This window comes from Pteropus alecto, unplaced genomic scaffold (assembly GCF_000325575.1).
Source record: "Pteropus alecto unplaced genomic scaffold, ASM32557v1 scaffold76, whole genome shotgun sequence".
In the NCBI taxonomy this organism is placed as follows: domain Eukaryota; kingdom Metazoa; phylum Chordata; class Mammalia; order Chiroptera; family Pteropodidae; genus Pteropus; species Pteropus alecto.
Genome location: NW_006443138.1, coordinates 2,951,379 through 2,965,155, shown reverse-complemented (window position 1 = coordinate 2,965,155; position 13,777 = coordinate 2,951,379). Strand labels below are relative to the sequence as shown.

At 34.9% G+C, this 13,777-nt stretch overlaps 1 protein-coding gene across 3 annotated transcripts in view; it reads right to left on the bottom strand.

Moving 5' to 3' along the window:
* Positions 1 to 13,777, bottom strand: part of SRGAP1 (SLIT-ROBO Rho GTPase activating protein 1) — a 231,133-nt gene that overhangs the window by 61,644 nt on the left and 155,712 nt on the right. For all 3 annotated transcript variants that reach the window (XM_006923700.3, XM_025040948.1, XM_025040947.1), the window contains exon 7: positions 1,594 to 1,815. In XM_006923700.3, the coding sequence (XP_006923762.2) occupies positions 1,594 to 1,815 (222 nt within the window). The remainder of the gene's footprint in view (positions 1 to 1,593; positions 1,816 to 13,777) is intronic.

Below are 13,777 nucleotides of genomic sequence, written 5' to 3'. Positions count from 1 at the left end.
GTGTGAAGGATTATCCAAATGGACCACAAGGCAAATCTAGGGCAGGCAGTAGAGCCTAGTGGTGACAGTCAGATGGGTGACTGTGGAAAGTTACTGAACACCAGTTTCCTTATCTGTAAAATGGGGATGATAAGAGTTGTAGAGATGACATGAGATAATTTACATAAAGCACTTAGAACACTGCCTGACACATAGTAAAACCTCAAAAAATGTAAATAACTATTTTTACCATCTTTCTTGCCAATATCAGCCAAATCACGTGATTGAAGAGGCCATGAACTTGAAGAAGCCACATATCTTAGGCTTCAGCAGAAAGATATTTTGGCCATGATCTCAATTATGGATAAGGTCAAAATTGGAACCTTTTAATTATATTAAAATTGAGCCAGAAACTAATAATTTTTTTCTCTTCCCTGTCATAGAAATGCTCTCAGCAGACAGGGATTTTCTTTTATGGAGTCTCCAAAACATCATAGAGATTATAGCTCCCTGGCAGCACTGGCCATAAAAAAAGGGCAACAGATGAATTTTATTAAAATAATAATAGTAAAAAAAAAAAGGTTAAAACTATTAACCCAATTGAAGTCATTTGTCCATGATATTTTATCATTCTATGTTTAACATAACCATACTCTGAAAAATTAAAATAGCAACCACTTGGTTTTGGAGAAACATTTAACTCTGGGTGGCATAAGCCATTAGCCTGTCAAATTCACATGCTATTATCATAAAAAATGCTTACCATTGCTAATCAAGTAATTTATTCTATCAAATCAAGCAAAAATAAAATTAGGTTAGAAATATAGCAGTACACTCATATATATCTTATAAGTCTTAACATTAGGTGTTTCAGAAAAAATTAATGCATTAAAGAAATCTGCCATGGATATTATAATTACACCTATTTGTAAAAACATACTGTCACCGCAATGAGCTAAAATTGAATTTTTAACCTATGAGTATTGTTTTGCACAGCTGGAACACCAAGTGCTATATAGCATGCTTCCATTAACTGGATTTTCTTGTTTTCCCCTGTCTGCAGATAATAAAATGTACCACTGTAACTCACATAGTACCAATGTAACTTAAATGGCTTTTTTTCCTCTCAGTAAAATAGGATAGAAATGTAAATTCATATAAAGACATATCATTTCATTTTACCAGTTTGGAGTCAACTGGAATCTTAAAAAAAATGTTTTGCATTTTCCCCCCTCTCTCTTATTTACAATTATTTTGCTTTATGGGAATCTTTAAATCAGGATTATAAGAAGTCTTCGGATAGATTCCATTGGGCCAGCAAAATGTTTTGTTTTGAATTCAAATCTGAATGCCTTGAGGTGGAGGAAGAAGTGTCTATCATGCTTATACCCAACCAAGTTTGCACCTAAATTTGTTTGGCCTCTGCAGACATATCTGAATGTTTGATCCTTGCTTTAAAGGTGGTGGTAATGGCTGGTCTTAGGAAAACACTACGCTATGATCCCATGCAAAGGCAGGAGAGAGAAAACAACTGGGAATTCTTACAACTGTTACAACAGGTGAACAGTAATGTAAGTGAAGAGACAATTCATTAGTTTTAAAATAATTACTGACCTCATCACCCATGTGAGACTGAAACTCGAACTTCATCGGTGGACAGAAGGCAGCAGGGTACATCTCCATGAATCTCTGCTTATCACTTCTGGGCTCCAAATTGTCAACTGCATTTTCAATAATGTCTAAGCCTTCATGTCTGGAGGTTTCAAGGTTATACTCCGCAGAGAGATATGTTCTTAGGGCTCTGTTCAGACTTGCATGGTAGCCAAGATCACAGCACTTAAAAATTAAAAGCACATCATATACAGAAATTAATTTTAAAAGGATCAAAGACCTAAATATAATAGCTACAACTGTAAAATTCTTAGAAGAAAATAGGAGTAAACCTTCATGACCTTGCACAAGGCACTGGTTTCCTGAACATGGCATCAAAAAGCATGAGCAACAAAAGAAAAAAATAAATAAATAGGAGTTCATCAAATTTGAAGACTTTTGTGTTTCAAAAGACACTATCAAGTAAAAAGATAATCCACAGAATGGAAATTTTTTTTGCAAATCATATATCTTTTAAAGAACTTGTATCTAGAATACATAAAGAATTCTTATGACTCAATGTTAAGACAAATAGCCCAATTAAAAATGGGCAGTGGATCTGAATAGACATTTCTCAAAACAACAACAAAAAACCATATGGTCACAAATATATGAAAAGATGCTCAACATCATTAATCTTCGGGGAAATACCAATCAAAACCACAGTGAGATACCACTTCACACTCATTAGGATGGTCATAATAAAAAAAAAGTATAACAAGTATTGGGGAGGATATGGAAAAATTGGATCCCTTATACACTGTTGATGGGGGTGAAAATGTTGTAGCCACTTTGGAAAAGAGTTTGGCAGTTCATTAAAAGATTAAGCAGAGTTAACATATGACTTGGTAATTTCATTCCTAGGTATGAGAAATTTTCACACAAAAATTTATATGTGAATATTTACAGCAGCGCTATTAATAATAGCGGAAGAGTAGAAACAATCTAAATGTCAATCAACTAATAAATAGACAAAATGGTATATTATTCAGCCATAGACAAGAAAGGAGTACTGATACATGCTATAACATGGATCCACCTTGAAACATTATGCTACGTGAAAGAAGCCAGTCACAAGAGATCACACATTATATGATTCCATTTATATGAAATGTCCAGAATAGGCAAATCTGTAGAGACAGAGGGTAGATTAGTAGTTGCCTAGGGGTAGCAGATGGAGGAACTGCGGAGTGATGGCTAAGGGGTGCAGGATTTCTTTTTGGAGTAATGAAAATGTTCTAAAATTGATTGTGGTGATGGATGTACAACTCTGTAAATACACTAAATGCCAACTGTAGTAAACTGCGTGGTATGTGAATAATATCTCAATAAAGCAGTTAAAAAATAAAAGCAAAACCAAACACTGAAATAACGAAAAGATAGCATTCAAGTTTGTTTATGTATACTGAGATTAATATAATGATTTATTGAAATCCTTCTAGGATGCAAACACACTAATATTTTAGATTTGCATTAATTTACTTAAGACTCAATATAATCTGTACTCTTTCAGAAATGAGAACAGGTTTGATTCTGCCAAAATAACCTGAGAATGCCTCCTTTCTTATCCTTAGAATAAAACTCTTAAATAAGAAATGAATGCCAAAGTCCTTTTATTGGCGATAGAATTTTGTTTTGTATTCCTAGGAATAAAAGGGCTTTGGGATTCTTGAATTTACTATCTTTTTTAATTTACTATCTTTATTTAATTTTTAAAATCTATCTTTATTTACTATCTTTATTTAATTCACTATCTTTAATTTGTATTTATACTTATTTTATCATGTTGCATTTTCAGAAAATATAATTTTAAAAACATATAGCCCTGGATATAGGTCAGTTATAAATTACTGAAAGAATTTTATATTTGTACATAAAAGCGATATATATCTTTTAAAGAGGAAACAAGTGGTTTTAAAGGTACAAAACCAGGTCATCCCTATATTGTTCTGATGAAGTTCAATCAATTCAATTTGATTCAATTCAGGTCAATAATTGGCCATCTATTAGGTGCCTGGAAATTGCTAGGCTCCAGGAATAAAGACTAGAACACATTAAAACATAATCTCCGTTCTCAGAGAATTCAAATATAAGCTGTTCATTGGTTTGAGTCTAAAAGAGTGACACAAGGGAAGCAACCTTTGTACAAAGAATGCATCTACCAGGACGTGAAACATCAGATCTGACTTTATGAAGATACAAATTTAATCTCTGACCTGTCCTCAAAACTGCCAATGTAGTTCATTCTACTCTCACCCTTCAACTCCAGAATTATTAAATTTAAAATTCTTACATAGAGATATTCTAAAATCTTGCTATTCAGAGTGTGGTCTGTGGACCAGCAGCATCAGCATTACCAAGAGCTTGCTGGAAACATAGAATCTTGGGCCTCACTCCTGAGCTACTGAATTAGAATCTGAAGTTAAAAAAAAAATCCACAGGCAAGAGAATCAACTAGATTAAAGATTTTCAGTTAAAAAAGGCAGCAAGTAGCTGCCACATCACAATTACAAATACAAACAAAATACAATTGTGAAATGCAGCAATCAGTCTCATCATTAATACATTTCCAGTAGAATCAGCTGCACTCAAATATAGAGAATAATTTTTAGTTAATTATAAAATTCTAGTCTCAGATGAGCAAAGTCCTCTTGCTTCTCAAAATCTATAAATGTTCTGTGTAGCAGTTTTATACACATCACAGGGACTGAAAATTATTCTCTTTCAATAATACCTCATCTTATGAAAACATGAATTTGTAAAGAAATGGCCTCATTTGAGACATACTCAATGCTTCAAAACACCCTACTATTCTGCAAGAAGACAGATTCAACTTAATTATAATGAAGCAGATCACATAAGCTGCTTTATTTCATGAGTACTGATCCCAGTGAGACTTAAGAGAAAACTGACATGAGAGGAAAGAAACGACCCAGAGAAAAGCCTCCACCCTCCTACAAAAACCCAGTCTCTTTTCAACTTAAAAGAGAAGGGAAGAGAGGAAGAATGAAGGAAAAAGAGCAAGAAAAAGAAAGAAATCTAACCCAACTATCGAATTGAGTTAGAGCTCTGAGAAATACATACTAAGTTTTCATTATTCCTAGACTTAAATAGTTTATTCCTCAAATTTCTAAGTGTGGCTTCTTTGGAGAGTAAATGTCAAGATGACAAAAGAACAGGTGCATGTTTCCATAACCACGTCAGCCAGGCAGATTTGGTAGTTCTGGACCCAGTAAGAGATCCCTGATTTCATTGTGGTTTCCTAGCAGGTTGGAGAGCAGCATGCATGAGGTTAACAACTGATCCAGGGGCCTCTCCAGATGTCTTCTGGACTTTGCTACACTTAGGGGTTTCTGTGATTAGCTTTGATGGAAAGTTTTCTTTTCTGACCCTTAATTATCAATCTGTAAGGTCACTTAATTGGCATGATTCTGTTATTTCCAATATGCAACATTTTCTCTGCTCTAGGTTTTTCAAGCATCCTGAACATTAAAGGAAACAAGAAACAGAAATAAAACTCTTATTCAAAGTCTCCTGAGACAGCAAGGCCCGCCATGGAATCATCTTTTTTCTGAACTGGAAGCTAAAATGATACTGGATAGGTTAAGATTCAAGATACTTGATTAAAAAAGGCCTAAAGTAATTCTATGGAGCTTATGAATTATTAATAACAACATGAAAAGCCAGCTTCTGCAGAGTTATAACTCAAGCACATTTAATGATGAAAATACATAAGAAACCAATAAAATAGTTCATCAAAACAAAAGTATTATTCTGATGGATTAAAAAAACTCTTAATGGCTACATAAAATTATGGATTAAAACTGGGGAAGGAAAGACTGCTGGAAGCACAAGAGTGTTTTTTTTTTATATCCTAAGAGCTGCCAAGATAGAGTCCGCTAGGTATTAATCTAAATCACCACAGTAGGCTAATATCCTCAGGCAAAAGGGCTGCAAATAATATCAAAAATGAGGATGAAAGCCAGGTATTGATGAATATGATAAACACTTCATCTTCTCCCAAAGGTTGACAGGTTGGCTGAATACCTGGTGGGTATAATGCCAGGTTCAAGGAGATAACATGTTTCGCATGACATGAGAAGCTTTAGTGGGGTAAAAGCTTGGTCCTATATGGCAGTACCCATGATTGAACTCCATGGAAAACAAGTCCTTCATTCATGTTTCCAGAACAGTAAGAGCCACTGTCATTTGCTGGCAGCCCTGGAAGTGCCTTGAGGGCAGCCTTAAACACCTATGAAACTATGGCATTAAGCAGCTGTCATGGGAATGGAGAGGAGAGGAACTCTTCTGCAGAAGTATTCCACCTTAACTTCATCACTCCTGCCTCTGTCTGAGAGGCTTCTGTGATCATTTATGCTCAGTCCAATCTCTGGTTTTTAGTAAGTTTGACTTTGACCATTCCACAGCTGTGGGTATTGGGTAAAGACTTGGACTACCCCTTATTTTGAGTCTTTCTGGGGAAAAAAACAGCACAACCCAAGCAAACTGAACTGCAAAAACAGCTTTCCCCCTTATTTTGAGTCTTTCTGGGGAAAAAAACAGCGCAACCCAAGCAAACTGAATTGCAAAAACATGACTATGGGTAGCTTTCAAAGGACATGACTATGGGTAGCTTTCAAAGGACAGGAAATAGATATGTTCAGAGCATTTACATTAGATGTCAAGTGAAGAAAGTGAATTTCTTCTGAATAAATATCCTTGTTCTTCACTATTTTCCTCTCTAGCTATTCAGTACTTCACCCTAGAAACCACAAATGCATTTTGTGAGAGACAAGCATCTCTTAGGACTGAACTGAATGTCTAAATTTCTATAGGCAACTTTTACATACCTGCTTTCCTGTTTGGGTTCCTCATGGCCCATAAAGAGCTGACAATATAATTCTTGTTGCTGCTTTAACAACTATTAGCAAAACTTGTCTTGAGTTTCTCCTGAGCAACAAGAAGGTCAAACTGGTACCTCTAAGTATGTCGTAGGAATGGATACAAAGCAGGAAACAGGAGAATGGAGGCTGCATAAGCCTGAGCCAATGAGTAGTCTGGATAACCATTTGTTGCCTAAATACAGTTGCCACTCATGTGGGCAATCATTTCCTTCAGAATAGCTGCTACCATGGGCTCATTTTTTCACAGGCCAAATCTCTGTAACTAACTTGAATCAAATCACAAGAGAGGAGAGAGAATCAAAAAAGATAGCTCAAATAGTTACAGGCCAGGTGGTAAATGCTATGGAGAAAATTGAAGAATAGGGAATGCTAGGGAGAAGGGGTGCTGTTCTTTTATATAGGGCAGCTAGGTGAATGAAAAGAAGAAACCAGTCTTGTAAAGCTCTGAAAAAAAGTGTTCTAGACAAAAATTAGTAAGGCTCCAGGCAAGGAAAAGCTCAGTGGGTCTGGGGAACAGAAAACCCCATGTACTTGAAGCATGGTGCCTAAGGGAAAGCTGCAGGACACGAGACTGAGGGGCAGGCAGGTGTCAGTTCACATAGGGTCTTGGTGGGTGAAGCTTTTGGATTTTATTCTAGGGAGAATGGGAGGTCTTTAGAGACTTTTAAACAGGGATTGACAGGCCTGATTTATCTATTTTAAGACTGGCTGTTTGAGAAGAGAATGGATTATTGATTGGAAGGTCTTAGTGGAAGCTGGGAGACATCTTAGGAAGTTATTGCTATTGCTTCCTAAATGCTGGCAAGAGATGAGGAAGTGTTGCCTAGGAGACTGAGAATGCAGGTAGTGAAAAACATCAAGGTTTGAGATATTTGGGAGCTAGAGACGATCGGATTTGCTGATGCATTTATATGTGGGGAATGAGAGCCTTGGGTTTTTGGCTTGTTTGGGTGGAAAGTGGTGCCATTTTCTGAGGTGTAAAAAATGGATAAGAAAAAGTTATGTGTGTGGAGGATGATAATGATGACAGGGGCAAATGTACATATAAAAGTTGTTTTGAGTGTTTGACATGTTCAAGGTGTCTATTATTAGACATCTTGTTAGAGATGTCCAGTAGGCACGTGGATATACAAATCTGAAGCCCAGGAAGATGATAAATGCTGGTGATAAAAATCTAGGAGACATCAGATAGTACTTAAGGTAAGGGACTAAGAGGAAGCCAAAGATGAAGCCTTAGGTGACTTTCAACATTCAGAGGTCCTGCCAAGAAGGAAAAGCAAACACTGAAGACTAACAAAGAGTATCTTGTGCAGCAGGTAGAAACCAGGTGGGTGCAGTTTCCCTTAACAAAGGTCCATGGCATCTCCATTGAAAGGAACTCTAAAAGCCATTCGCTTCAGTCACCCAACTCATTTCAGTTTTTAAATACTCTTTCTATCACAAAGGGATAAAAACATGCATAAGTCAGTTTACTTTATAACTACTCCATCCTAATCCATTTAACATCATCCCGCTATAATCTTCCTAATAAGAGTTCAGGCCTAATGGGGAATACCGTATTCCAATTTGGCAGGCTTTCATGGATAAATCTTAATATTATTATGTATAGGGGAAAGTCAAACCAATTAAGAAAATCTGAACTCTGAATAAGTTTGTTTTTGATTAAACACATGTCTCTAGAGAGAAAAGGATAAGGCTAAAAGCTTTAGGACAACCGATTATTTAGAAATTATAAAACAAATGTGGCATGTGGTACATGATGTAATCTAATTTCAATCTCATTCTGTATAAATGGCTAACAGAACACACGGCAGATATCTCTATCAAGGAAATTAGCTGGAATGAGAGATTATTCTGTGGCAATATACCATTAAAATAGTAACACAGATGTATCCTTCAAGCACCAAAGTGACCTGCAAACTTTTAGAGGAAGTGATTGGAGATTGTGATGCTGTCCTGTAAGAATGACAAATATTTTATTATTACTACTGGGCAGAAGCTCTAGGACAAAAAAATTTGAATTTTACTGTTGATGACTTCGTTTCTCTGAATGACTTTTTGAGGGTGTGTAGGTGTGGAACTAGACTGAAAGAGGTTATGTTACCAGTTCTGCAATCTTAAAACCAGTTGTTTTAAGAATTCCAGATATACAGAGTAGTGAATTTGATTACAGATCAGAGATTCGTTAAGACTCATACTCTCCCCTCTTTTTCTCTTTGCAAATCATAATCACTTAAAAATTTCAGCATTCAATTACAAATATTTGTTGCCTGTATGAATTTTCCTCTGGCTGTAATACATCCTAATTCTTACAGAATAATTAGTTACTGTCTTTTTTTGCACTTAATGTTGGGGATATTAACTATCACATGTGAAATCTATTATTTATAAAACTATAATCTATTTTCCCCTATACTTATATCTTTATGCTCTCAAACCAATTAAATTTCCTTGGGCCAATATCTGCAATATATTTCTTATAATTCATATTTATCCTTTAGAATGACATCATAAAAATCCTCAGGGTGAAATTAGCTCTGTTCCACTTCCCACCTGATTGCAAATTAAGAAACTGTTACTCTACAAACTAAAATTTACTTAGGACTTTTCTTCAGAGACAGAGTAGACGACATCTTAATAGCATTCTGCTTAAGTGACACTCTGGATTAAGTTCATGCTGTAAAACTTGTTAGCCAAATCCAGCCCATGGCCTGATATGGTAAATGAAGTCTGATTGCAACACAATCACATCCATTTGCTTACTTATTATCTAAGGCTGCTTTTGCACTAGAGCTGAGTAGGGACAGAGACCATACAGCTTACAAAACTTAAAGTATTTATTATCTGGCCCCTTAAAGAGAAAGTTTGTCAACTCCTGCTCTAAAACATACTGACCAATCAACACACTAGGAACACACACAGCTAACAGGCCCTCTCTAATATTCCTATACATTTCTGCTCTGTATGCTACCAAGAGCCAACTGCACAGTATTTGTGCCACTTATAATTTAATTATAACATAATATATTAAATAAATGGATAAGTGAGAAAAGAGTTGTTAGACTTAGAGGAAGCAAAATTATTATAAATTAGGCTAAGGTAAGTCAATTGTGCAAGAGTGTGAAAAACATTATAAATACCCAGAGTATTTTTCTTCTAAATTAAAGAACTAAAAAGTAGAAATCAATGGATCTGGTTTGTGCAAATGAAGACGAATCAGAACTCAGTACGAAAAGATAAATCATAATATTAAAAGACTGGCAAGTGCAGGTACATTGGTATGCTTTAGATTAACATATTTAAAGCATGCTTTTTATCATTTTATATAGTTCTCCACTTTTTCTTTTTTTAAATGTAACATGTGTCATACTTACAGACAAGTGCGAAACATTCATGCTCATTTTAAATAAATAAAATATTGCTGATATTTCAGAAGTCCCCTAAATTCCCTCTCCTCAATCACAATCCCTTCTCTTCTCCCTAGAGATAACTCAGTATCTGGAGTATCCCAAATTGTCTAAACTTCTATATTCAAGTATTTCCAGCAGAAATAAAAAGGTAAATATTGTTTAGCAATTGAACCATCATTTTCTTTATTATATCTCTTCAATATCAATAAAATTTAGAGGTCTGATATCTAATATTTTTAATTTGGACTTTACAAGTAGTTTGTTTACTTAGTTTATAAAAGTGTTTTCAGTGGTAGAGTTCATCATAAAATTAATTTATTGATCACAGTAAGGCACAGTGAAGAAATAAATTAAAAATAAATTCTAGTAGAGATACAGTAACTACCCTTTAGAAATAATGTTTCTACATTGATAGCCATTTCTGAGAGAGAAAACCCTACTAATTCAAATTAACATTGATAAGACTAAGTTTATCTTAAATGGATAAAAACTGCAATTATTAAATATGGTTTTCAAAACCATTAGATCACCTCTAAATGTATAGAAAAACTTGAACTAGTCTATCAAAGTGCTGAATTATTAAAGTTCTATACTTGTAGTAATTAACAAAAAAGGATTCCATTAAATAGGATGTCAATAATATATATGTAAGCTAATTAGTCTGAAGTGCTTGAAAATATTTTAAATTATTATAGCTCTTTAATCTACTACATGATTAATTTGTACTCTGTGAAAACATTTTGCTTTCTTTATAGCTCAGACATTGCTGGGTTCCAAATCTACAGATTTCCAATTTAATAAGATCCAAATTCAAGAGGTTTTATAATATTCATAATTTGTTACAAGGGGGAAAAACTTAACTATATAATGGAGTAATGAGTCACATCACCCTAAGCCGGTGGTCAATTTTAGCATCATTATGGGAGAGTTAAACAGATGTTGTTACGTATCTACATAAGATGTGGCAACATCACCTATGATGTATTCTGGTCCAAAGTGCTTAACTTGAATTCATCAAGGCTTTCTATAATTTTGCTTTGTAGGAAATATGGGGGATTGAGAAACAGGCTAAATGACACCACAACTAATGAGATAAATCCAGAAGCTGAGATGTTCTGAGAAACAACTGTCCATGTCTTTTCAGCAACTTTGCTAGATAAAAAAAGACTGACGGGACATCACCAGATGCAACAACGTGTGATTCTAAACTGAGTCTAGTCTAGATATACCAGCTGTGAAACATTTTCTGAGGTCATAAATGGGAACATGGTCTGGTTACTAAACACTGTTTTTCTGAAATGGAAAGATGAAGATCGATGATTGAAAAAAGTAGGATAAAAAACTGTAAAATATGATTCCATACTCCCCCGGTATAAAAATGTATGTATAGACACAGAGAAAAAATCTATATTTTTAACAGTGATGATCTTGGGGGAAGAATGTGATAATTTTATTTCTGCTTATGGTATTTTCTACAATGTGCACAGACTGCTTCTGTATTACTAAAAAGTTAATTTTAAATATAAATTCTATGGAAAACGATATGACTATTTTTTATATCAATAGATCCATTCGCCATAGTCTATCACAGAAAATTTATGGTATTGACAGGAAGAGAAGGCAAGGGAAACTGTGGTATATATAAAAAAAGGTATCAACTTACCCTATTAGATTATTAATAATGCTTTGATTCAATCAAGATCCATTTAGTATCATCCATGTCATTTCACATGTGAAATGCTATACATTAAAAATTTGTCTTGACTTTTTCTTATTAGAGGTATAACAAGTTTTATAATAATTATTAGATAGCTCAGTATTAAAAGGTATTTTGCTAAACAAGCTCACAAAGCATAAAGGATTCTGGATGCCTTTTCATAATAATCGATCTGTTTCTTTTTCACCAGAGAGGGTCAAGCTTAATGGTTTTTACGATCACCACTATATATGCAAATTGGATTCCTACAAAATAAGCAGCCATTTTAGAATGCACATATTCACATATGCTTGTCTTAAAAGTCAACAAATGTATAATTTTCACTGAGTATTCAATTTCAGTTGAATATGACAATGAACCAATTTCATATCACTTCTTTTAAAATTCATATTTAAGTTGTATTATTTGAGAGTTGTTCAGATTTTAAATTTAAAGCTGATCTTTTAAAAGTCTAATATTTTTTAAAAAATGAAAACTACTTGGTATACTTGTTACTTATGTATATCAGTAATTAGGTCAGGAGGTTAAAATATCTGAGTTTGAAACATACAATTTATTAGCTGTGCGACCTTAGGCAAGCTATCTAGCCTAGTTAAGTATCAGTTCTTTTCATCTATAAATTGGAGAAAACAGTATTTACTTCACAAGGTTGTGATGATTAGATGAGATTATGCCTGTTACATAATAGGAGCTCAGTATCCATGACAATGATGGCGACTCTTATATGTCCTGACATGCTATATATCCCAATAATAATATTGAGGATACTACTCTACATCTCCACACAGATGCCCAAATAGGTATCTCAGTCTTACTAGATAGAACTACTGCTCTCTGCCCTCTAATTTCAGTAAATGGCACCACCATTAACCAGGTTACTAGGGACCCGAACCTAGAAGTCATTTTTATCCTCCTTTCCATCCAGTGTAGCTCTATCTTCAATATATTTTGAATCTGACCGCTTCTCTTAGGTTTATCACTACCATGCCAGTCGAAGCCAGCAACATTTCCATTCTGGACAACTGCAAAGATTCTACGTATGGCTCAGTTTTCACTCTCTTCCTTTTTACCCACCTCAGTCTATTTTCCACCTAGGTGCTAGTGAGTCTTTAAAATATAAACCAGGTGATGTCACTTTCTGCTGAGAACTCTTCAGTGGCTTCCCACCACACTTAAAATAAAATTTAAACCCCTTTCCCTGCTGAAAAGATCTTAAGTGCCTGAGCTGCTGCTTACCTTCTCTCCTGGCACTTTCCTCTTAAGTCCTTCAGCTCCAGCCATACTGGCCTCCTTTGCTATTCCTTAAGCATTCTGAGCTTGCCAAACACACCTTTGTGCCTATACCTTTGGCCTTGCCAGTCCTTCTATATGAGAGATTCCTTCCCCAGATAGCCATATGGCTCTCCAGCTCAATTCTCTGCTCAAATATCAGGCTTTTTTTGACCATGCCATCAAAAGCAGCACTCCCATAGCTCTGTTTTATTTTGATTCATAACACTGTCATTACTGTGTGTGTATGTGTGTGTAAATTCGTTTATGATCAGACTGCTCGACTAGCACATAAACTCCATAAAAATGGGACTTTGTTTTGCTCATTGCTGGATCCCCATCATCAAGAATAGTATTGAGTACCTTGTAGGTATTAAAGAGATATTTTTCAATACATGGAGATTTCTACTCATGTTAAATTGACTTGGGTTTAGCCAAGTACTCCCACCACCACTTAAATAAGCCCCCGCCAAAAAAGTGGGGGGGGCGGGGAAGCAAGTAAAGCCGTCACATAGAATTAGTTCTATATTCCATACTTTGCAGAATCCTTACTAATCTAAGCCTGCAAACAAAGTCCATAAAATTCTTTGTTTTTATTCAGGAAATCTATCATCAGTCTAGCAGAAAAAAAAAACAAAACTATTATTTCATCAGTCTTAGAAGAAAATAAATATTTTTTAAAAGTTTCTGTATTTAAAACAGGCTTGAATTATAATGTGGTCAATTTTTCCTTGGTCAATTCGAGGTCTTTAAGAATAAAGTATATTTCTAGTTTTCATTGTCTCCTGGATAGAAACTATGTCACTCCCATTCTAACTGGAAAAAGCAGTAGAGGCATTTTGTTCTCA